Consider the following 22,900-nt stretch of genomic DNA (forward strand, 5'->3'; position numbering starts at 1 on the left):
GGCAACGATCAACGCAACAAATGACTTCATCCACAGATACGTGTTGTGGTTGCCATGGCGACGGAGACGTGCGAATTATCCGTGTGCTTCCCATGATTCAGTGATCCCACTGAATATTGATTATTGGGTGGGCGGATGAGTCATGGTGATTGGTCAGACCTCATAGTGATGGCGGCCACCTCTCCTCCCATCAATCAACCATCACGCCCCCGTCATTGATCTTTGTTCAGCCAATCAGAACCCTGTTAGAGGGGAAGTCCTCCAATATGAAACTTCCTGTTTACAGCCAGTAGGATGCGACCCTCCTCCGTCTGTCGAACGTCCCCGTGTCCCCGTGTCCCCCGTGTCAGGACAGAACTGTGGGTTTGCAGCCCGTCCGTGTTTATAGCGGAGTCACGTTTGAACTTGATTGATTTAACCTGCATGCTAACTTCCTGTTGCTTTTAGCTTATGTTGCTAGATGGCCTTGCATTTTAGTATTTGTCTTTTTAGTTAACTGTGACGTGTGCTTCCGGAGATCTGGACCCAATGGGCGTTTCTGGTTAAATAAAGGTTGCATGGAATAAAAGGCAAAAACGTGACCTCCTCAGTGGGGGGTCCAGTCCTGTCCAGAAGGTGGCGGTAGTGAGACGTTTAGCTGTTTGATAATACAAACCAGAAGAAGAAGAAGAAAACAAACGAAGAAGAGATTTGTGTGCGGAGAAAGAACCGAGAGCGTCAGTAAACATTTGTTCCGGTAAACAGGTGAGCTTCACACGTTTTAACGCTCCGCTGACATCCGGCCGTTAACGTAAACATCCGGTATCCATTCTGAGGTTAGCCCGGGGCTAACGCTAGCTAGCCCTGCTTCACAGTCATAATGCAGTCCGAGGTAATAACAGATGATAATACCTAGCACCAAGCTACATGCTAACAGGCACGTGATAACTACGTCATCCATTCGTGTTGGTGATGATGGAGCCTTCATTTATTCCTCAGGACATTCTGTATAGTACACTTATAAATATATAGTACAAGAACATGATGAATATATGTATTAGATAGAATGTTAGAGCAGTACAAGTACAGTCAACAACAGAATGTATTAGAGTACGAGTACAGTAAACAGTAGCGTGTATTGCAGTACAAGTACAGTCAACAACAGAATGTATTAGAGTACAAGTACAGTAAACAGTAGCGTGTATTGCAGTACAAGTACAGTCAACAACAGAATGTATTAGAGTACGAGTACAGTAAACAGTAGCGTGTATTGCAGTACAAGTACAGTCAACAACAGAATGTATTAGAGTACAAGTACAGTAAACAGTAGCGTGTATTGCAGTACAAGTACAGTCACACAGTAGCATGTATTACAGTACAAGTACAGTCAAACAGTAGCATGTATTACAGTACAAGTACAGTCAACAATAGAATGTATTACAGTACAAGTACAGTCAACAGTAGCATGTATTACAGCACAAGTACAGTCACACAGTAGCGTGTATTACAGTACAAGTACAGTCACACAGTAGCATGTATTACAGTACAAGTACAGTCACACAGTAGCGTGTATTACAGTACAAGTACAGTCACACAGTAGCGTGTATTACAGTACAAGTACAGTCAACAACAGAATGTATTACAGTACAAGTACAGTCACACAGTAGCGTGTATTACAGTACTACGCCCCCCCCGTGCTTTCCTCCCGGTCTCGGCTCAGGTCCTCCATCATGTCTGGAGGTCCAGCAGTGCGGGTCAGCATCGAGTCGTCCAGCGAGAAGCAGGTGCAGGAAGTGGCTCTGGATGGGACGGAGACATACGTCCCTCCTTTGTCCATGTCCCAGAACCTGTCAAAGCTGGCCCAAAGGATCGACTTCAGCCAGCGGTCGGACTCGGAGGAGGACGGGGGAGACGCTGGACCCAGGGAGCGGGAGTGGACCAAGCAGGAGCCCGAGGAAGAGGAAGGTAGGACCCGGACGTCTCTGCATGGCTGCTCGCCCCGCCTCCCCCCCCGGCTGCTAGCCCCGCCTCCCTCCCCGGCTGCTAGCCCCGCCTCCCTCCCCGGCTGCTCGCCCCGCCTCCCCCCCGGCTGCTAGCCCCGCCTCCCCCCCGGCTGCTCTCTCACATCCAGCTTTGTCTTCCTCACGCAGGGACGGTGAAGTTCCAGCCGTCCCTCTGGCCCTGGGACTCGGTGCGTAACAACCTGAGAGCGTCCCTGACGGAGATGTGTGTCCTCCACGACGTCCTCAGCGTGGTGAAGGACAAGAAGTACATGGCCTTGGACCCGGTGTCCCAGGACCCAGCAGCCGGCAAGGTGAGGACCATGAGGGACCCGGCGTCCTCGGGGTCCGCGCGGTAACCGCGTCCCTTTTCAGACCCCTCAGGTGTTCCAGCTGATCAGCAAAAAGAAGTCTCTGGCCACGGCGGCTCAGGTTCTCCTGAAGGGGGCGGAGAAGCTCAGCAAGTCCGTAGCGGAGAACCAGGAGAACCGGAGACAGCGGGACTTCAACTCCGAGCTGCTGAGACTCCGCTCTCAGTGGAAACTACGCAAGGTCGGAGACAAGATCCTGGGGGACCTGAGCTACCGCAGCGCAGGTGAGGACGCCGCATCGGAGCCAGGCCCCGCCCACTGGCACAGCTAACCCTGAGCCGGCGCGTCCTCAGGTTCCTTCTTCCCTCACCACGGAACGTTTGAGGTGATCAAGAACACGGACATCGACCTGGACAAGAAGATCCCAGAGGACTACTGTCCCCTCGACGTCCAGATCCCCAGCGACCTGGAGGGGTCGGCTTACATCAAGGTGAGAGGAGGAGCCAACAGGTGAGAGGCGGAGCCGATCCGATCCTATTGGTCGGCTGATCGACTCTCGTCTTCAGGTGTCCATCCAGAAACAAGCTCCAGACATCGGGGACCTGGGAACCGTCACCCTGTTCAGGAGACCCCCGAAGACCAGAGCCGGTAGGGGACACCTAGTAAATGCCGTCACCGTGGTTACGCCGTCCTCGTCTCCATCGCCCCCCAGGGACGCAGGCGTGGCACCTGAAGCTGGAGGCGGCCCAGAACGTCCTGCTCTGTAAGGAGATCTTCGCCCAGCTGTCCAGAGAAGCCGTCCAGATCAAGTCCCAGATCCCCCACATCGTGGTGAAGAACCACATCGTCTCGCAGCCCTTCCCAGGTCGCCACGGCGCCGAGGACCACGTCCCCGCCGGTGGACACGCGCTGAGGCTCGCTCGCCCTCTCTCTCTCTCTCCCTCTGCAGGGCTGCAGCTCTCCGTCTCGCTGTGCCACTCCACCGGAGACAAGAAGAGCCAGCGTCCGTCCCCGGAGCGTCCCAAGCCGGACGACCACCTCTACGTCCTGGAACACAACCTGCACCAGATGATGAGAGAGGTCAGAGGTCACGCCGCCTGTGTAAACGGTTACCTGCCGGTAACCCGCTAGAGACAGCGTAACCACGGAGACTGCTTCTGTCCCAGTTCCACAAGCAGCAGCTGAGCTCCGTGGTGATGCCCCGCCCCGCCAGCGCCCCCTTTGGACACAAGCGTCTCCGCCTGGCGGGGCCGCTGGCCTACGATAAGAGCGAGCTCACCCACCTGCAGCAGAGGGAGGGGCTTCTGGAGAAGATCATCAAACAGGCCAAGCACATCTTCCTACGCAGCAGGTGAGCTCCGCCTCAGCGTCCCAGTTCCAGAGGCGAATGGAGGACAGGCCACGCCTTCGCACGGCTGACGGGAGGGGGGAGGAGCTACGGTAACAGCACCGCGGGTCTGTCCTCAGGACGGCCCGGACCATTGACAGTCTGGCCAGTCGGATAGAAGACCCCCAGATCCAGGCCCACTGGTCCAACATCAACGACGTGTACGAGTCCAGCGTCAAGGTGCTCGTCACCTCGCAGGGCTACGAGCAGATCTGCAAGTAAGGGGGGGGGGGGGGGGTTGGCTCTACTGTCCCCTGATTGGCTGGCTGGTGTTCAGGTCCATCCAGCTGCAGCTGAACATCGGCGTGGAGCAGATCAAGGTGGTCCACAGAGACGGGCGTGTCATCACGCTGTCCCACCAGGAGCAGGAGCTGCAGGACTTCCTCCTCTCTCAGGTATCTCAGCCGCCGCCCCACCCAGCCCCGCCCCCTCGGCCCAGCCGGTCACCTGACGTCGCCGGCGTGTCTTCTGGTTCCAGATGTCCCAGCATCAGGTCCACGCCGTCCAGCAGCTGGCGAAGGTGATGGGCTGGCACGTCCTCAGCTTCAGTAGCCACGTTGGACTCGGCCCGGTGGAGAGCGTCGGGAACGCATCGGCCGTCACCGTCGCCACCCCCAACGGGGGGTGTGCCATCTCAGGTGGGACCTATTAGGACGGCCCCTTTAGGACAGAGGGGCCGTCAGCAGAAGCAGAACCTCAAAGTGTGCAGTGGAACCGGACTGGGTTCTGCCCGGGTTTTCCCTGGGTTCTCCCTGGGTTCTCCCCGGGTTCTCCCCGGGTTCACCCCGGGTTCTACCTGGCCTCTCCCCAGGTTCTCCCTGGGTTCTCCCCGGGTTCTCCCTGGCCTCTCCCCGGGTTCTCCATCGTGTTCTGGTGATACTAACCCATAAATGTCTGTCCCTCAGTGCGCAATGGTCCGGAGAGCGGCTGCAGGGTTCTGGTCCAGTTCCCCCGCGGTCAGACCAAGGAGGTGCCGAAGACCGACGTCATCCAGGAGGCCAAATGGAGTCACCTGAGAGGTCCCAGCAAGGAGGTGCTCTGGTCCAAGATGGAGGGACGCAACTTCGTCTACAAGATGGAGCTGCTCATGGCGGCGCTGGCCCCCTGTCCCTAGCGCCCCCCCCCAGCTGCTATACTGGTCTATGGACATGTCTTTATTGAAACGCTGCTGGACTTCCTCTGTCCTCCACTGGGGGGCGCTGTCAGAGGCAGCCACGTTGGAATGTTTGTTGTTTCACTTTAGCCTGAATCAATAAAAGTCATTGGTAAACAATAAATACGGGACGTCTTGTTTCAGACGCCAGGTAGCCTTAAGGACAGAGGACACTGCTGTTGCTACGGAAACCAGACAACCACAACGGTCTCTTTCAGAGTGACACTTTATAAGCACTTTGAAGTGAACCGGATACAGAAGCTCCGCCCTAATGTCCTGCTGGCCCTGCTCAGACCCCCCCCCCCCCCCCGTGGTCCCTCTGAGGGTCCGGGTCCATGAGGGGGCCGTGTGGAGCCGGTCCCCCCTGAGGGTCCGGGTCCATGAGGGGGCCGTGTGGAGCCGGTCCCCCCTGAGGGTCCGGGTCCATGAGGGGGCCGGGTGGAGCCGGTCCCCCCTGAGGGTCCGGGTCCATGAGGGGGCCGTGTGGAGCCGGTCCCCCCTGAGGGTCCGGGTCCATGAGGGGGCCGGGTGGAGCCGGTCCCCACTGAGGGTCCCGGTCCGTCCGGGTCCATGAGAGGGCCGGGTGGAGCCGGTCCCCCCTGAGGGGCCGGGTGGAGCTGGAGCAGTTCAGGTGATCATCAGAACTACGTGGTGGCCGATGGGTCGGTCAGTCCAGTGATGACATCATCAAGAAGCTGCTCATGTAAATGCAGCGTCTGTCAGTCTGATGATGATGATGATGATGATGAGAGGAGACGTCTCATAGATGCTGCATTTCCGTGGCTCGTTCTGCACAAAGGAGGAATTAAACTCATCACATGCCAGCTCAGCTAGCTCAACATGCTAACTCAACATGCTAACTCATCACATGCTAGCTCAGCTAGCTCAACATGCTAACTCAACATGCTAACTCATCACATGCTAGCTGAGCTAGCTCAACATGCTAACTCATCACATGCTAGCTCAGCTAGCTCAACATGCTAACTCATCACATGCTAGCTCAGCTTGCTCAACATGCTAACTCATCACATGCTAGCTCAGCTAGCTCAACATGCTAACAGCTACTGTCACGCACTGAAGAAACACGTTCTTTAGCTTTTAGCTTAGCATGTCGTTCTGCAGCGACACCATGGAGGGTGTCGGTTTGTTCTGACGCCGTCACCCGACCCTGAGGTCCGATTTCAGGCCGGCGTCCCCAGCGGGACGTTTCTATCAATAAGCTGTAACGATGGGGCGGGGCTACACTTTTATTACGTCACACTGGCCTTTACACATTCCTGCCTCCGATCCGGCATGCCTGTTGACCTTTGACCTGTGGGCGGAGTCTCAGCTCACCTTCCACCTCCCTTCTGGACCTCCAGGCGCTGATCTTCCGGTACGCTTTGTCCAGGAGCCACATGGCCAGCATGAGGAGGCCGGCGATGGCGGCCAGCGCCAGCGCCGACACGGTCAGGTACTGGAGGTCCTCGTAGAGCACCTCTGGAGGAGCGAGACGGGCCGGGTCAGGCGTAACCACGGCAACCATGCGGTCTGGTGGGATCTATTTGAGGGCGGACTCACCGTTGACCGTGAGGACCAGGCCGCTGTCCTTGCTGCGTCCCCCCTCCTCCGTGACGGTCAGCACGTAGTAGCCGGCGTCCTGCAGCCGCAGGTTGGACAGGCCCAAGGACCCGTTGCCGTAGGTCTGGACCCTGCTGCTGTAGTCCTCGGAGACGTTGGCGTCCGTCCCCGGCTGCCAGGCGCCGATGGAGCGGCTCACCGCCGCCGACACGAACATCCAGTGGAACGCGGGGACCCCAGAACAGGACACGTTCACCGAGAACAGGACGTCCTCCTGTATGGACCTGCTGAGACTCCTCTGAGGACAGTAGATGGACAAGGCTCCCGCTGGCAAGGAGAGGACAACGAACAAACAACAACAGACGCTGTGAGCAGAACCACGAGCCTGGAACCCATCGGGTTCCACAGAATCAGAGACATCTGCAGACGTTAAAGGTCCCAGGGCCTGTCCTCATGAGCGCAACACCTGTCTACCTTTGGACGGTCCAATCAGGTGCTTCCGTTTATCCCCACATTCTGGTCTTTGTGTCTCTGGGTTCTAGTTCTACTGGTTCCGGTGAGACACGCATCTGGAACCCTAACCCTAACCTGAAGAACACCAGCGTGAAGGTAGAACACGACAATAGCCAGAACCCTTACCCAGGTGACACAGGTAGAACCCGACGCTGAGAACCACAGCAACATCTTGAAACTCCCACAGTCTTAAATGCCACATTAGAATCCCGAGTCCATCGGTCGGACGTCAGCAGAACAATCCTCGGGGTTCTGGCATTCTGGAGCGCTCCTCCGCCCGTCTCAGGTGGGTCCAGGTGGGTCCAGGTGAGTCCAGGTGAGTCCAGGTGAGTCTCAGATGAGTCCAGGTGAGTCCAGGTGAGTCTCGGGTGAGTCCAGATGAGTCTCAGGTGAGTCTCAGGTGAGTCCAGGTGAGTCCAGATGAGTCTCAGGTGAGTCTAGGTGAGTCCAGGTGAGTCTCAGATGAGTCTCAGATGAGTCCAGGTGAGTCCAGATGAGTCCAGGTGAGTCCAGGTGGGTCCAGATGAGTCCAGGTGAGTCCAGGTGAGTCCAGGTGAGTCTCAGATGAGTCCAGGTGAGTCCAGGTGAGTCTCAGATGAGTCCAGGTGAGTCCAGGTGAGTCTCGGGTGCTTGTGGGTTCCGTTCTCTCCAACAACTATGGATTTGTCTTCATACCTGTGCGTGTCAGAGTCAGCCACACCCACCAGACTGGTTGGGCCAGAGTACCGAGCAAACACAATAACTCAGCAAAGCCACGCCCCCTCGCGCTCACACACGCACGCACACACACACACACACCTTACCTACCATCCCCCTCGCCAGAGCGCAGACGCCGGAACACGCGCTTAACGAGCTGAGCCTCCGTCACGTGCTTCTCGCTCTGCTGCGACGCACCTGGTCGAACACGTCAAACCGGAAGTGTGTCTTCACACGCACGCCCTTCGGGTTGTTTATGTTTCCATGTCTCGCACATTGTCCTCTTCGTCCCCAGCAGGCTAGGCTAGCTCCTGCTAACTGCACTACCCTACTCCCCATGAGGCTGCATTTGAAATGAACAGAAAATGAAATGCATTTAAAGATAGTTTAAAACAGACAGGCAACAACCAATCAGCACAGAGAGCTGCTGATCAACAGGCGGGAACACCCTGGACGGGTCGCCAGGGGAAAGGAATCGAACCCAGAACCTTCTAGCTGTGAAGCGACAGCGCTACCCGCTGCACCAGTGCTGCCGCTATATTTCCATATTCCCCTTCATCTGTGAGCTACAAGGCAGATAAACATGAAAATGAATGAATGTGTTTGTTGTTACGTCATCCTTAATGAAATAATTAAAGCATTAAATTGTTTATATTCCGTCCCAGAAAGGTTTAATGAGCTTTAATTTTAAAAAGATCAAGCGGAAAAAAGCCCCAGAAACCCTCTGCGCGTGACGTCACCGGAAGCTATAAATCTATTTCCGCCTCGCAGGGCGGTCCTTTCCTGTCTCCGGCCGAGTGGAAGATGGCGGTGCAGATCTCCAAGAAGCGGAAGGTTAGCGCCGTTTCTCCTCGGTTTAGTTGCCTTGACGACCCGGTGACGTGGAAATGGCGTCGTGTCTGCGGGGACACGACGCTTCGGGACTGATCCCGGTTCGGTTCGGGATCGTCCGCCTCACGTCTGGAGAAGATGAATCCAGATTGTGGCGTCGCTCCTCAATTAGCTAGCTAGCTAGCTAGCTAGCATGGCCGCACCGGGTGTGAATCCGGGACGTGGGTCCAGATCCCGGACCGGAGACCTGATCGTCCGCCCGGTTCGGACTGTGAAACGGAACCGGGTCAGCGGATCCGGATCTGATAATGAACCGAGCCTGTCCCCCCCCCCCCCCCCAGTTCGTCTCGGACGGGATCTTCAAGGCCGAGCTGAACGAGTTCCTGACCCGGGAGCTGGCGGAGGACGGCTACTCCGGCGTGGAGGTGCGCGTGACCCCGGCCCGGACGGAGATCATCATCCTGGCCACCAGGTGAGTCCGGCCTGGCGGGACCGCCACCGGGGCTCTGGGCTGGGGGCTGAAGTTCTGGTTCTGTCTGGGCAGGACCCAGAACGTTCTGGGAGAGAAGGGGCGCCGGATCAGAGAGCTGACCGCCGTGGTCCAGAAGAGGTTCGGGTTCCCCGAGGGCAGCGTGGAGGTGAGAACCAGAACCAGAACCGGGTCTTCCTCTGATGATGATGATGGATGATGATGAAGGCCCCCCCCCGGTGATGACACGATGACGAGACGGAGCAGGACTCTCTGCTTCTGGGGGTCATCGGTCCAGAACCACGTTCTGTGGTTCTGTTCTGGTTCCTCAGGGCGGGGGGTCCAGTCCAGCTGAAGACACCGAGGCATTTGTCTGAGGGGGGGGGACAGGAGACGGGACGTCTGTTGGACCAGGATGCTGTCCAGCTCTGACCTGTCTGTCTGTCCCTCTGCCTGTCTGTCTGTCCCTCTGCCTGCCTGCCTGTCCCTCTGCCTGCCTGCCTGTCCCTCTGCCTGTCTGTCTGTCCCTCTGCCTGTCTGTCTGTCCCTCTGCCTGTCCCTCTGCCTGCCTGCCTGTCCCTCTGCCTGTCTGCCTGTCCCTCTGCCTGCCTGCCTGTCCCTCTGCCTGCCTGCCTGTCCCTCTGCCTGCCTGCCTGTCCCTCTGCCTGTCCCTCTGCCTGTCTGTCTGTCCCTCTGCCTGTCTGTCTGTCCCTCTGCCTGTCTGTCTGTCCCTCTGCCTGCCTGCCTGTCCCTCTGCCTGCCTGCCTGTCCCTCTGCCTGTCTGTCTGTCCCTCTGCCTGTCTGTCTGTCCCTCTGCCTGTCCCTCTGCCTGCCTGTCTGTCCCTAGCTCTATGCAGAGAAGGTGGCTACCCGTGGTCTCTGCGCCATCGCCCAGGCGGAGTCTCTGCGCTACAAGCTGCTGGGGGGTCTGGCGGTCCGCAGGTAGGAACCGATCAATGTGACGTCGTGTCCCGTCGTTAACCCCTTCCATGATGAGACGATGACGAGTCGGAACAGGCCTGGCTCTGGTGGTCCCTGGTTCAGGTCCATGTCCTGTGGTCCTGCTCCAGGTCCTCAGAGCGGTGTCCTCCAGATGAAGACTCTTGAGGCATTTGTCTGAGAAGGTGACGGGACGTCCCGGCCCCGGCCCAGCCTGACGGCGTGCCGTGTCTTTCAGGGCGTGCTACGGCGTCCTGAGGTTCATCATGGAGAGCGGCGCCAAGGGCTGCGAGGTGGTCGTCTCCGGGAAGCTGAGGGGACAGCGGGCCAAGTCCATGAAGTTTGTGGACGGTCTGATGATCCACAGCGGAGACCCCGTCAACTACTACGTGGACACGGCGGTCCGCCACGTCCTGCTGAGGCAGGGTGAGTCCGGGAGCGGGGACGCAGCGGGGACGCAGCCGGGCTGAGCGAAGGCTGAGCCGTTGTCGTGACGACCGTTGTCTCCAGGTGTCCTCGGCATCAAGGTGAAGATCATGCTGCCCTGGGACTCCAGCGGGAAGATCGGACCCAAGAAGCCGCTGCCGGACCACGTCAGCATCGTGGACCCCAAAGAGGAGCGCGTGCCGACCACGCCCATCTCGGAGCAGAAGGGGGCCAAGCCGGAGGCGCCGGTCCTGCCCCAGGGGGCCCCCGGGCCCACGGCATGAGCCACTTCCTGTTTGTGTACAAAACAATAAAGATCCTGTTTGTTTGAAAACGATTCCGTGCAAAGCTCCTTTCAGTCCGCACGTCCTGGGCCGGTCCAGAACCAGAACCCGGGCCTGCAGAGGGCGGTTCTGGTTCTGGTTCCGACCCCGTCCAAAGCGCCTCTAAATAGGCAAGTCCTGGGCCGGCCCAGAACCAGAACCCGGGCCTGCAGAGGGCGGTTCTGGTTCTGGTTCCGACCCCGTCCAAAGCGCCTCTAAATAGGCAAGTCCTGGGCCGGCCCAGAACCAGAACCCGGGCCTGCAGAGGGCGGTTCTGGTTCTGGTTCCGACCCCGTCCAAAGCGACTCTAAATAGGCACGTCCTGGGCTGGTCCAGAACCAGAGCACGGGCCAGCAGAGGACGGTTCTGGCTCTGACCCCGACAAAAGCTCCTTTAAATCCGCACATCCTGGTCACCTGGGCCGGGCCGGAAACAGGAAGCCTCTTCAGAGGCGCTGATGCAGTCAGAAGCACGTGACGCGCCGGACAGGTGCGTCGTCAGAGTGACTCCCCCCTCAGCACGAAAACACCAATTCTGGTTTAGGCCACGCCCCTTTCCTGCGACCTGCCGCGCGCCGGAACCGATCGGCCCCCCACCCGGACGGAGAGATGAGCCTGCAGGACCCGGAATCACCTGAGACGCCGTCAGCCGCGAGTCCCGTAAGGCAGCTAAGCTAACGGCGCTATGCTAGCGGCAGCAGGTGTTGGGCGGACAGGTGGCCCACAGTGACGGATACTTAGTCGCGTCGTAACGCGTCGTAACGCGTCGTTCGGGTCTAAAGCTGTCCCAGGACGGAAGCCCGGGGGGACCAAAGGAACGAGTTTCCGTTTCCTGAACTCTGAATGAATCCGTTAATTTAAGAAACCGATCAATACTGTGTATTCTATTGATCTATCGCGTGTCTTCATTGTCCCACCCCGGGGTCCGCCCCGGTCTGACCCTGCCCCCCGTCGCAGGTCCCGCCCGTGGTGCACCTGAACGTGGGCGGTCACCTGTTCACCACGTCCCTGGGGACGCTCCGGAGACACCCCGGCTCCGCGCTGTCCCGCATGTTCGGTGGACAGACCCAACTCCCCAGGGACGCGCAGGGACGCCACTTCATCGACCGGGACGGGGGACACTTCAGAGCCGTCCTGGACTTCCTGAGATCCGATTGGCTGCCAAAAGAGCACATCCTGGAGGTGGGTCTCTATGAGGAGTATTGATCCCCGATCAGGTCCCGTCTGAGCCGGTGTGTGCGCAGGTCCACAAGGAGGCGCTGTTCTACGACATCAAGCCGCTGGTCAAGCTGCTGGAGGAAACGCCGCAGATGTTCGGAGAGCTGGTGGGACGGCAGCAGTTCCTGTCCCGGGTCCCCCACTACAGGGAGAACATCGAGGTCAGAGACCGACCCAGGTCAGACTCAGAACCGGTCCGAGCCCACGAAAGAAGTCAACCAGAACCGGCTCTTCCAGGTGCTGATCCACATCGCCAGAGCCGAGGCCATCGCCGCCCGCCACTCCACCGTCGTGGTGTGCGTGCTGCAGACGGAGGAGGACCTGGGTCTCTACGAGAACGCCATCAGCAGCCTGGAGGCGGACAAGGAGTCCGTGGTGACGTTCGGACCCTGGAGAGCTGCTCTGTCCACCAAAGACCTGCTGGACTGTGTCCAGATGGACATCGAGAGCCAGGGCTACCGGGTCAGCATCAAGCCTCACGCCGCGGACAAGGGCTTCCTGTCCAGGAGCTACAGCTGCTTCTACAAGCTCACCTTCACCTGGTGGTGAAGGAGATTAGACACTGGGGGGGGGTAAAGTGAACCGGGGTCCATCAAAGTGGTCTTTGGGTGGTGGATGGTCTTTGGGTGGCGGTCTTTGGGTGGTGGATGGTCTTTGGGTGGCGGTCTTTGGGTGGGGGTCTCTGGGTGGTGGATGGTCTTTGGGTGGGGGTCTTTGGGTGGGGGTCTCTGGGTGGTGGATGGTCTTTGGGTGGCGGTCTTTGGGTGGTGGATGGTCTTTGGGTGGCGGTCTTTGGGTGGTGGATGGTCTTTGGGTGGCGGTCTTTGGGTGGGGGTCTCTGGGTGGTGGATGGTCTTTGGGTGGTGGATGGTCTTTGGGTGGGGGTCTCTGGGTGGTGGATGGTCTTTGGGTGGGGGTCTCTGGGTGGTGGATGGTCTTTGGGTGGGGGTCTTTGGGTGGGGGTCTCTGGGTGGTGGATGGTCTTTGGGTGGGGGTCTTTGGGTGGTGGATGGTCTTTGGGTGGCGGTCTTTGGGTGGGGGTCTCTGGGTGGTGGATGGTCTTTGGGTGGTGGATGGTCTTTGGGTGGGGGTCTCTGGGTGGTGGATGGTCTTTGGGTGGGGGTCTTTGGGTGGTGGATGGTCTCTGGGTGGTGGATGGTCTTTGGGTGGCGGTCTTTGGGTGGTGGATGGTCTTTGGGTGGGGGTCTCTGGGTGGTGGATGGTCTTTGGGTGGTGGATGGTCTTTGGGTGGGGGTCTCTGGGTGGTGATTCAACAAGTCCAGATTGTTTTTAATTCTTGTCTTGATTTACTGATAAACACGAAGGATAGTAATTCGTAGGAGAAAACGGCGAGGAGATTATTGGGAATTGATCATTGTAAAATAATAATAAATATTAATAAATATTCTGTGAAGTCGGGGTCAAAAGTGTTAAAATGTTCACGAGTAAAATAACTGGACGAACTTCCAGCAGGAAGCGCTTCGATGAGGACGAAGCGTTCCAGAAACACCGCTTCCATTGCTTCACTCGTGTTCTGTGTGTACAGTATTACAGTATTAGTACATGTGTCACTGGGAGGAAACTGCTTTTTTGAAATGTAATAACAAACTGCTGGTATATTTCAGGTATCTGGACGATATCTTTGGTATTTGGACCTCCACACACGCAGGCTTCATGTACATCAGTGTACAACATCTAGAGACTTGGGGCATCAAAAATTGCTCCCGTTTGCACACACACACACTCCAATACAAACCAGATTTTAAACACTTATTGACCCTTCCTACCTGGACACTTTAAAAGTGAAACTTTGACAATCGGCCTTACAGCGCCCCCTAGAGAACGATAACAAAAATTGAATGGGAATTTAAAAAATAGTTTGCCAGAAATTATTGAAACTTTACAGAAAATTCCCTCATGTGGTCCCGATCAAAAAACACAATCGTAACCATGTTGTTGTTTTTACGGTGTTGCCGTGGCGATGGCCGGCATTCCCCATGTTAATCAAATGAGTGCGACACAAAACAATCACCAATCTTATGAAAATGACATATTAGCATGGAAACGTCCCAAATTTGCCACATACATTCTCACACACATGCCGGTAAACACAATGTGCGTTCAAGCACTGTAAAAAAAAACATGCAAAATTCCCTTTCAAAAATCCGCGAAAGATGAACCGCATTTTATCGAGGGACCACTGTATACGAAAACAAAGGTGTTGGGGAAGTCACGGAGAACATCACTGGTGAGACTGAAACACAGCTGGGGCATTAGTCAGACCAAATGGCATCACAGGTATTAAAAGCAGCCTTCCATCCATCCCCCCCCCCCTGATTCTCACCAGATGGTACGCATTCCTAAGGTCCAACTTAGTGAATATGGTGGCTCCCTGGAGGGGGGGTGAAGGCTGAGTCTATAAGAGGCAACGGGTATTTATTCTTTACTGTGATGTTATTTAACCCCCTATAGTCAATACAAGGTCTTAAGGATTCAATTCAATTCATTTTTATTGATAGAGCGCCAGATCACAGCAGGAAGTCATCGCAAGGCTTTACAGGATTAGCAGGGAAGGACCTGCAGGGAAACACAGAACCCAACTTGACCCACAAGAGCAACGGAGGCAAGGAAGAACTTCCCTTTGACGGGCAGAAACCTTGGACAGAACCTAGGCTCATGGTGGACGGCCATCTGTCTGACCGGCTGGGTAGAGAGAGAGAGAGAATGGCAGGCAAGAAGGATGAAAGAAAGCCCCCGCCCCCACAGGTGACGAGGAGGGCCGGATAATTCCTGCAGCCAGGGATTCCTGGATACATTTCTCCATAGCTGCGTGTTCGGACCTGGAAATCTGGAAAAGACGACCGGATGGGAGAGGAGCACCCGGAAGGTTGATGGCACAACCATACGGACGACGGGGGGGGGGGCAGCGTGAGAGCCTCAGCCGTACTAAAAACCTGCTGAAGGTGGTAGGCTTCGCTTACATTTGACAGATTCAGGATATCAGGAGATCCATCCATCCATCGTCTTCCGCTTATCCGGGGGGGTCGTGGGGGCAGCAGCCCAAGCAGGGAAGCCCAGACTTCCCTCTCCCCGGCCACTTCCTCTAGCTCTTCCGGGGGGATCCCGAGGCGTTCCCAGGCCAGCCGAGAGACATCGTCTCTCCAGCGTGTCCTGGGTCTTCCCCGTGGTCTCCCCCCGGCGGGACGTGCCCTGAACACCTCACCAGGGAGGCGTCCAGGAGGCATCCTGAATAGGTGCCCGAGCCTCCTCATCTGGCTCCTCTCAACGCGGAGGAGCAGCGGCTCTACTCCGGGCCACACACAGGAAGCAAGGATGGAGACGTTTCTGCAGAAGAAGCGTCCAGATGTCGTTTTTGTTCTCCGACATCATCAGAACACAGGAAGTGAACGATGACGTCATGAAGGAGAAACGCGAGAAAATACCATTGATGAGTTTCCCGTCTTTTCCTGATCATTCTGCAACGTGAACCTGGTCCCGCAGCCCCCCCTGGTGGTCAGATGCTCCTCCTGCAGTAGGTCCCACCGGAACCAAGTCACGTGACTCCTGGAGGAGCAGCTCCTTCTCTCCGTCTCCGGCTGCTTCGTGTGGAGAAGATGGCCGGGAGTCCCCGTCAAATCCACAGAGATCGCTAACTCCGCCCACCCACGAGTTGCCGGCCTATACAAACGAGCGCACGAGATGCTCGCAGCGGCTGCTGTCGGCGAATGAACGGAACAAAGAGCCGGTGAATTTCCTGGAAGACAGACGCGGTTTCTCCGGTTCCACGGAAACATGAGCGCCGGTAGGTGGTCGGCCGCCCCCCCACTTCAGCCCGGGTGTCGGCGGCGGCAGCCTGTAGTTCACGCTGACTGGCTGACAGCTCCGCGAGCTAACCGGCTAAGTTAGCATTGTAGCACATGACAGTTCATTCCAATGGAGTTAGCAAGTTGGTGGTGACCCGACACACTAACTAGCGGTTAGCTTGCTAAGCTAGCAGGCGGTGGAGCGGTTTACCTGCCTAACCTGCGTCCAAACTAGTCCTGCTGTGCTCGAGGTAACCAGGTTGACTAGTCGCTGGAGGTTCTCTCTCGGTTACTGCGGCCGCCGGAGTCATAACGGGGGGGTTTAAAGGAAGAACCGGATTATTGTTCCGGTCTGTCAGCTGGGCGGCGTGGATCGGATCCCGTCTGATGAGGAAAAGCGATGAATATATTTATTAGACAGAATGTTACTGCAGTACAAGTACAGTCAGCAATAGTGTGTATTACAGTACAAGTACAATCAACAACAGTGTGTATTACAGTACAAGTACAATCAACAACAGTGTGTATTACAGTACAAGTACAATCAACAACAGTGTGTATTACAGTACAAGTACAATCAACAACAGTGTGTATTACAGTACAAGTACAATCAACAACAGTGTGTATTACAGTACAAGTACAATCAACAACAGTGTGTATTACAGTACAAGTACAATCAACAACAGTGTGTGTTACAGTACAAGTACAGTCAACAACAGTGTGTATTACAGTACAAGTACAGTCACACATCCTGTCTAAGAGGAGCATTTCCAAAAAGCCATTTCGGTTTCGTTTCCATTTAAAGCTCATCAGTCAGATCTTAATGGGAGGGGTGGAAATGAACAGGTGAGTCACCTGGCTGGGGGGGGCGGGGTTCTCCACCTGCTGCTGTCAGCTGTCTGAATGGAAGTCATGTGACCTCCTGTGTTTTAAGAGAATCTGAGTTCAAATGAGTGTTTCCTTCCTGCCCCCCCCCCCTCTGTCCCCACCAGGTTTGAGTCCGGAGAAGGTCTCCGCCTTCCTGAAGCGCCTGCGGGCGGAGCCGCGCTACCTGCTGGCCCAGAATGTGTCGGCCTGCATCAACCCGTTGGACGCTTGTCTGCACCGGCAGACGGTCCAGGACACCGTCCACGTCTTCCAGCACGCCATCCCCACAGAGGGCAAGCCCGTCACCAACCAAAAGAACTCAGGTGGGACGGGACCCCGACCGGCGGTCCGGGTGTCCGAGCCGGGCCGAGCGCGGTCCAACCCCTTTCTTCTTCTGTCTCGGTTTCCTGCAGGAAGGTGTTGGATCTTCTCGTGTCTGAACGTCATGCGGCTTCCCTTCATGAGGAAGTTTAACATCGAGGAGTTTGAGTTCAGTCAGTCCTACCTGTTCTTCTGGGACAAGGTGAGGCGGGGTCTGTGGGAGAGGGGCGTGTCTCTGTGCGGCGCGGGCCCCGGGTCTGTCCGCCGTGAAGCCCTGCTTTGTCTGCTGATGTCACCTCGGGGCCCCGCCTCCACATCAGATGGTTGTTTGTTCCGCCGTAGGAACGGCGCTGCTAGCTAGCAGGCACGTGGCAGGACTAGCAAAGCGTTAGCTCTGTGGCTAGTGGGCGGCTGGTGATGTTGTCATGGCAACCAGATCTGTGCTTTCTGCAGAAAATGTGGATAAGCCAATCTTTCTAGTTAAAAACTTTAAGCTTGAATAGTTAGTAGTAGTAGTACGACTAGTAGTACTAGTAGTAACATTTGTCATATTGAGGCTGTTGCTGTGTGTTCAAAGTTTACAGTTTTAAACTTGTTTATTTATAATTGTATTAAGATTTTTAAATTGTTACAATAGTTTTTAAAACTTATTTATTTGAAATATCACCCAAATCGGTCACTTTTACTTATTTAAACAAATTCTATAGTTCTGCCTTTTTTCTACCGAACCGAAATGACGTTTTGGTGCGCCGTTACACCCTCCAATAAGAACTGATCACATGAGCCAATCAGCTCGCCCGCTCGCCACCGAGGCGGGCGTTCTGGACTTGGGATGGGAATGGGAGGAGCCTTCTGTCTCCTCCGTCTGACTTATTTTACTGTTGGAGGATTTTAAGGTGAAACTAGACGCTACGTTTTTAGGAGGTGGCTTTCGTTCTTTGTGGCGGCGCCACTTCCTGTTTCCTCCCACCTGCTGCAGGTGGAGCGCAGCTACTACTTCCTCCACGTCTGCATTGAGACGGCGCAGAGGAACGAGCCGGTGGACGGACGCCTGGTCCAGTTCCTGCTGTCCAACCCGACCAACGACGGCGGCCAGTGGGACATGATGGTCAACCTGATCGGTGCGTTCTCGGCTTGCTGCTTCCTGTTTGTGAGTCGTGTGTCTGCAGGCGGGAATTATCGACGCGGTTTTAACTCCCTCTCCAGAGAAGTACGGCGTCGTTCCCAAGAAATGCTTCCCGGAGTCTCACAGCTCGGAGGAGTCCCGCCGGATGAACAACATCCTCAACCACAAGGTGCGTTCAGGGCCCCCCGGTTGAACGCGGCGCTGCGGCGGCGCCGCTCTGACTGCTTGTCTTGTGTCCACAGCTGAGAGAATACTGCCTGAGGCTGAGGAACATGGTGGCCAGCGACGCCACCAAGGCCCAGCTGGCCGAAGCGCTGGACTCCATGATCGAGGAGGTGAGTCTGACGCGGCCAGCAGAGGGCGCTGTCTGATAGGACGAGAGGAGCGGCTTTGTGGTGGCGTCCTGGTTCTCTTCACCGGTCCCCGTCCCCTGCTGGTCCGGTTGCGGTCTCCTGCTACGGGGCCATGGTACCGGCGGTGGTTCTGGCCACGCCCACCCTTTGTTGGCGGAGGGCAGGTGTTTCGATATCGATGGTCTGGCGTGGGTCCCTGTTTCCTGTTTGCTCTGAAGCCTCCGTCGGCTCACACCGCCTGTGTTTACCCATTTGGGGGGGGGGGGGGGGGGCGTCGTGCAAGGTTGCTCCAGGATTAAAGGAGGGAGAGGAGTGAATGGTCGGGGTCTGGAAGCTCAGGGCATCTGGAAACCCCCCCCCCCAAACGAAGGGGTCGGATCCGGAGGAAGAACAGACACGTGTCTGTGTGTGTGTGTGTCTCTGTGTGTGTGTGTGTGTGTGTGTGTGTGTGTGTGTGTGTGTCTCTGTGTGTGTGTGTGTTTCTACTGACACGAGGAAGGCAGGTGTTCGTTTGTTAGCCTGAGGCAAAGCCAAATAAACAGATGTGAAGAGAAGGACCAGAGAGCGAGGCCGTGTCTACGGCGCGGCTAGCTGACGGCGTGCTAACGTCTAGCCGACGGCGTGCTGACGGCGTGCTGACGTCTAGCCGACGGCGTGCTAACGGCTAGCTGACGGCGTGCTGACATCTAGCTGACGGCTAGCTGACGGCTAGCTGACGGCGTCCTGCTGCCAGAGCTGCGATGTCTCTGAGCCAAAAATAACTCCTGTTCTGGATTGAGCCGGACCGGACTCGTTTATCAGGGTCTGCAGGAAGACAAGCAGCGACGTGGTCCGCCCCCCCCCCCCCCTCCCCCTCATCCACAGGAAGTTAAAGGTCCGTCCCCGTCCCCGTCCCCCCCCGAAAAGAGAAGTCATGTCCTGAGAAGAACATTCATCAGATCAGTTTCAGAGGGCTGGCGGTCCAAACCGCCACAGGAAGACACTCGTGGAGGGACAGGAAATGGGGGGGGGGGGGTGGAAAAGAAAATAGAGATCTGAGAGGCTCAGGAGCCGAGGGGGGGGGGGGGCATGATTGTAGATTAGTGATGTCCATTCACTGGTTTCCTGTTTAAAGTCTAACAAATGGCTCAGAATTGTGAGGAAAGCGTGCGACCTGATTGGTCGGGACGAGTCCTGATCCGTCCAGGTGGGGGGGGGGGGCAGCCGTCCTCATCCTGTTTGCTGTGCAGGTGTTCCGGGTGGCCAGCGTCTGTCTGGGCAGTCCTCCAGAGACCTTCTGCTGGGAGTACAGGGACAAGGACAAGAAGTTCCACCGCATGGCGTCCCTCACCCCCCAGGAGTTCTACAGGGAGCACGTCCAGCCGCTGTACAACGTCCAGGATAAAGTACGCGCCAGATCGCGTGGCGCGTTGCCGTGGAGACCCCGTTTCTGATCGCCGTCTGCCCTCAGGTCTGCCTGGTCAACGACCCCCGACCTCAGAACCCGTACGGGAAGCTGTACTGTGTCGAGTTCCTCGGGAACATGGTGGGCGGGAACAAGACGCTGTACAACAATCAGCCAATCCAGCTGCTGAAGAAGGCTGCGGCCGACGCCATCAAGGACGGGGAGGTGGGTCTCCGCTGCTGCCACGGACCCTGACCCTGACCCTGGACCCTGGACCCTGACCCTGACTGCTCTCCCCCCCCCCCCCCCCCCCCAGGCCGTGTGGTTCGGCTGTGACGTTGGCAAACACTTCCATGGGAAGCTGGGCATCAATGACATGAACGTGTGAGTATGATCCGAGCGCCCGGGCTGTGTGTGTCATAAAACACACACACGGGTTAAATCAGGCCACTAGGGGGCAGCAGAGCGGCCCTGCAGGAAGTCGGCTGCTGGATCCAGAGAAGAAGAAACGAAATACTGCAAATAGTACACGCTTCATGTACTACTGGTTTCATACACACTATAAATGTACACCGTTTAATCTGCCAATTAGCATGACGCTAATTAAAATGCTAAGCTAATGTCATTCCACATAGTGAAAGATGATCACCAGCAACAAGCGGGCCGGCGAGCGAGCTGTCTGTCGGTCCATGATGAAACCCAGACACTCCTTTTATGGTCGTCTCCCCTCTTCCTGTCCAGGGATAGATGAGGGCGACCCCCCCCCCCATTTCAGAACGTTTTACTATTCCTCTGATCTTACGCAGCGTGTTATAAAGCGTTATGTCGTGTGTTGGTCGTACGTAGCGTGTTATAAAGTGTTATGTCGTGTGTTGGTCGTACGTAGCGTGTTATAAAGCGTTATGTCGTGTGTTGGTCCTACGCAGCGTGTTATAAAGCGCTATGTCGTGTGTTGGTCGTACGTAGCGTGTTATAAAGCGTTATGTCGTGTGTTGGTCCTACGCAGCGTGTTATAAAGCGTTATGTCGTGTGTTGGTCCTACGCAGCGTGTTATAAAGCGCTATGTCGTGTGTTGGTCTTACGCAGCGTGTTATAAAGCGTTATGTCGTGTGTTGGTCGTAAGCAGCGTGTTATAAAGCGTTATGTCGTGTGTTGGTCGTAAGCAGCGTGTTATAAAGCGTTATGTCGTGTGTTGGTCGTAAGCAGCGTGTTATAAAGCGTTATGTCGTGTGTTGGTCGTAAGCAGCGTGTTATAAAGCGTTATGTCGTGTGTTGGTCGTAAGCAGCGTGTTATAAAGCGTTATGTCGTGTGTCGGTCGTAAGCAGCGTGTTATAAAGCGTTATGTCGTGTGTCGGTCGTAAGCAGCGTGTTATAAAGCGTTATGTCGTGTGTTGGTCGTAAGCAGCGTGTTATAAAGCGTTATGTCGTGTGTTGGTCGTACGTAGCGTGTTATAAAGCGTTATGTCGTGTGTTGGTCCTACGCAGCGTGTTATAAAGCGTTATGTCGTGTGTTGGTCGTACGTAGCGTGTTATAAAGCGTTATGTCGTGTGTTGGTCCTACGCAGCGTGTTATAAAGCGTTATGTCGTGTGTTGGTCGTAAGCAGCGTGTTATAAAGCGTTATGTCGTGTGTTGGTCTTACGCAGCGTGTTATAAAGCGTTATGTCGTGTGTTGGTTCTACGCAGCGTGTTATAAAGCGTTATGTCGTGTGTTGGTCCTACGCAGCGTGTTATAAAGCGTTATGTCGTGTGTTGGTCTTACGCAGCGTGTTATAAAGCGTTATGTCGTGTGTTGGTCCTACGCAGCGTGTTATAAAGCGTTATGTCGTGTGTTGGTCTTACGCAGCGTGTTATAAAGCGTTATGTCGTGTGTTGGTCTTACGCAGCGTGTTATAAAGCGTTATGTCGTGTTGCTCAGGGTTACGCATTTTGTGACGCGTTCAAAGGTTCAATCACGAACTCGTGTTCGGAGTCTCGGTGAAGAACATGTCGAAAGCAGAGCGAATCATCTACGGCGACTCGACGATGACCCACGCCATGATCCTCACTGCTGTCACGGACCAGGTGTGTTGCACGCACACGCACCCGCACACACACACACACACACACACACACACACGCACAGGTGTGATCCCATCCCATGAACAGACGTGCAGTTCTTGTACAGCAGGATATTTGTTTACGCTGCTTTAATCAGCTGCAGCTTCTCTGAGTGATGTCATTTCCTGCCCGGTAAGCGTCTCCAGCTGTTGCTCTCGTTCTGTTTCAGGATGGGAAGGACGGCTATGAGAAGTGGAGGGTGGAGAACTCCTGGGGCGACGACCGCGGGAACAAAGGTAGAACGCCCAGACTCCGCCCCTTCCTCCAGGTGTAACTCCTGCTCGTCGTTGATGATGGCCGTTGAGTCTTCCTCCTGCGTCGCTCTGTCGTCGAGTATCGGTTCGTGCTCGTGCCGAGTTGCCCAGGCGTGTGCACGATGCTGTTGCACCATCGTAGATTAAACGCTTGTGCGTTCCGGGCTGTGACTGCTCTCTGGTCAGTTTGGGTGAATGAACCGGGACGCGAACACACGCAACATGGCGAGTTAGTCGCTGTAAACACGAATAACAAAACAGGTCGTAAGCAGCCGGTTGAACCTCGACCCCCAAGAGGTGCTGAGAGGATGAGGATGAGGATGAGGTCTTGAGTTCTTGAGTTACTGAAGCCACTCCCCCTCGAGCCCTGATTGGTTGTCTTGCCCGTCCCCAGGCTACCTCATCATGACAGACGATTGGTTCTCTGAGTACGTGTACGAGGTGGTGGTCGACAAGAAGCTCCTCCCACCTGAGGTCCTGGAGGTGCTGCAGCAGGAGCCCGTCCTGCTCCCCCCCTGGGATCCAATGGGAGCCCTGGCGAAGGCCTAGACCCTTTACCCCCCCCCAGATTAATTAAAGGCTTTTCTTTTTCACATGACTCCTGTCTTTATTGCGCCTCTTTTTGTCTCTGGAGGTGACGGAGCAGCCTGATTGGCTGGCTGGGCGCCTTTCAAGAAGACTTTACAGAGGCATTAAAAAATAAACCCAATGAAGCAGCCAAGTAAGATGGTCTGAGTGTTTCCATGGTAACCCATGGCCCCTCCTCTGTGGGGGTCCTCTGGGACACCGGCCCATCTAATCTCTGGGACCGGCAGTGATTTGCTCGGAACACAATCTTCCCAGAACTTCCTGTCTCATCGTAGGCGTGTCTGTGCCCGCCCATCTGCT

General features: G+C 56.0%; 6 protein-coding genes and 2 non-coding genes across 9 annotated transcripts; 6 read left to right on the forward strand and 2 right to left on the reverse strand.

Moving 5' to 3' along the window:
* The first annotated feature begins 671 nt into the window (after positions 1-671).
* On the forward strand, positions 672-4,948 carry med17 (mediator complex subunit 17). Of its 2 annotated transcripts, XM_068745418.1 has the most exons (13): positions 672-744; positions 1,700-1,944; positions 2,130-2,293; positions 2,355-2,574; positions 2,644-2,780; positions 2,857-2,938; positions 3,003-3,155; positions 3,240-3,370; positions 3,457-3,641; positions 3,758-3,895; positions 3,955-4,072; positions 4,156-4,315; positions 4,583-4,948. In XM_068745418.1, exons 2-13 carry the CDS (start codon positions 1,710-1,712, stop codon positions 4,789-4,791), a joined length of 1,932 nt encoding a protein of 643 aa, XP_068601519.1. In that variant the 5' UTR covers positions 672-744; positions 1,700-1,709; the 3' UTR covers positions 4,792-4,948. The 2 variants fall into 2 exon arrangements, with proteins under 2 accessions (XP_068601519.1, XP_068601518.1); XM_068745417.1 differs by having other exon boundaries at positions 3,003-3,370.
* Positions 4,949-5,256: 308 nt separating this feature from the next.
* Positions 5,257-7,105, reverse strand: LOC137901815 (V-set and transmembrane domain-containing protein 5). Its single transcript, XM_068745855.1, has 4 exons — positions 7,030-7,105; positions 6,391-6,717; positions 6,166-6,309; positions 5,257-5,619 (listed from the first exon to the last, which is right to left on the reverse strand). Exons 1-4 carry the CDS (start codon positions 7,103-7,105, stop codon positions 5,591-5,593), a joined length of 576 nt encoding a protein of 191 aa, XP_068601956.1. The 3' UTR covers positions 5,257-5,590.
* Positions 7,106-8,376: 1,271 nt separating this feature from the next.
* On the forward strand, positions 8,377-10,598 carry rps3 (ribosomal protein S3). Its single transcript, XM_068745193.1, has 6 exons — positions 8,377-8,433; positions 8,772-8,902; positions 8,975-9,068; positions 9,747-9,841; positions 10,077-10,264; positions 10,349-10,598. Exons 1-6 carry the CDS (start codon positions 8,404-8,406, stop codon positions 10,546-10,548), a joined length of 738 nt encoding a protein of 245 aa, XP_068601294.1. The 5' UTR covers positions 8,377-8,403; the 3' UTR covers positions 10,549-10,598.
* LOC137901873 (small nucleolar RNA SNORD15) lies at positions 9,134-9,281 on the forward strand. The gene has a single exon (XR_011105721.1). It is a non-coding gene; the product is annotated as a small nucleolar RNA SNORD15 (small nucleolar RNA).
* LOC137901872 (small nucleolar RNA SNORD15) lies at positions 9,884-10,024 on the forward strand. The gene has a single exon (XR_011105720.1). It is a non-coding gene; the product is annotated as a small nucleolar RNA SNORD15 (small nucleolar RNA).
* Positions 10,599-11,083: 485 nt separating the features above from the next.
* Positions 11,084-12,366, forward strand: kctd14 (potassium channel tetramerization domain containing 14). Its single transcript, XM_068745601.1, has 4 exons — positions 11,084-11,246; positions 11,544-11,768; positions 11,831-11,965; positions 12,042-12,366. Exons 1-4 carry the CDS (start codon positions 11,196-11,198, stop codon positions 12,351-12,353), a joined length of 723 nt encoding a protein of 240 aa, XP_068601702.1. The 5' UTR covers positions 11,084-11,195; the 3' UTR covers positions 12,354-12,366.
* Positions 12,367-12,396: 30 nt separating this feature from the next.
* Positions 12,397-13,323, reverse strand: LOC137901641 (uncharacterized). The gene is made up of 2 exons (XM_068745685.1): positions 13,269-13,323; positions 12,397-13,046 (listed from the first exon to the last, which is right to left on the reverse strand). The coding sequence occupies exons 1-2, from the start codon at positions 13,321-13,323 to the stop codon at positions 12,397-12,399; spliced, it is 705 nt and encodes a 234-aa protein (XP_068601786.1).
* Positions 13,324-15,417: 2,094 nt separating this feature from the next.
* blmh (bleomycin hydrolase) lies at positions 15,418-22,605 on the forward strand. Its single transcript, XM_068745111.1, has 12 exons — positions 15,418-15,606; positions 16,600-16,797; positions 16,888-16,997; positions 17,775-17,916; positions 18,002-18,090; positions 18,164-18,256; positions 19,504-19,659; positions 19,725-19,883; positions 19,975-20,042; positions 21,605-21,722; positions 21,928-21,994; positions 22,407-22,605. Exons 1-12 carry the CDS (start codon positions 15,597-15,599, stop codon positions 22,559-22,561), a joined length of 1,365 nt encoding a protein of 454 aa, XP_068601212.1. The 5' UTR covers positions 15,418-15,596; the 3' UTR covers positions 22,562-22,605.
* The last annotated feature ends 295 nt before the right edge of the window (positions 22,606-22,900 follow it).

Source organism: Brachionichthys hirsutus, chromosome 11 (genome assembly GCF_040956055.1).
Source record: "Brachionichthys hirsutus isolate HB-005 chromosome 11, CSIRO-AGI_Bhir_v1, whole genome shotgun sequence".
Lineage (NCBI taxonomy): Eukaryota > Metazoa > Chordata > Actinopteri > Lophiiformes > Brachionichthyidae > Brachionichthys > Brachionichthys hirsutus.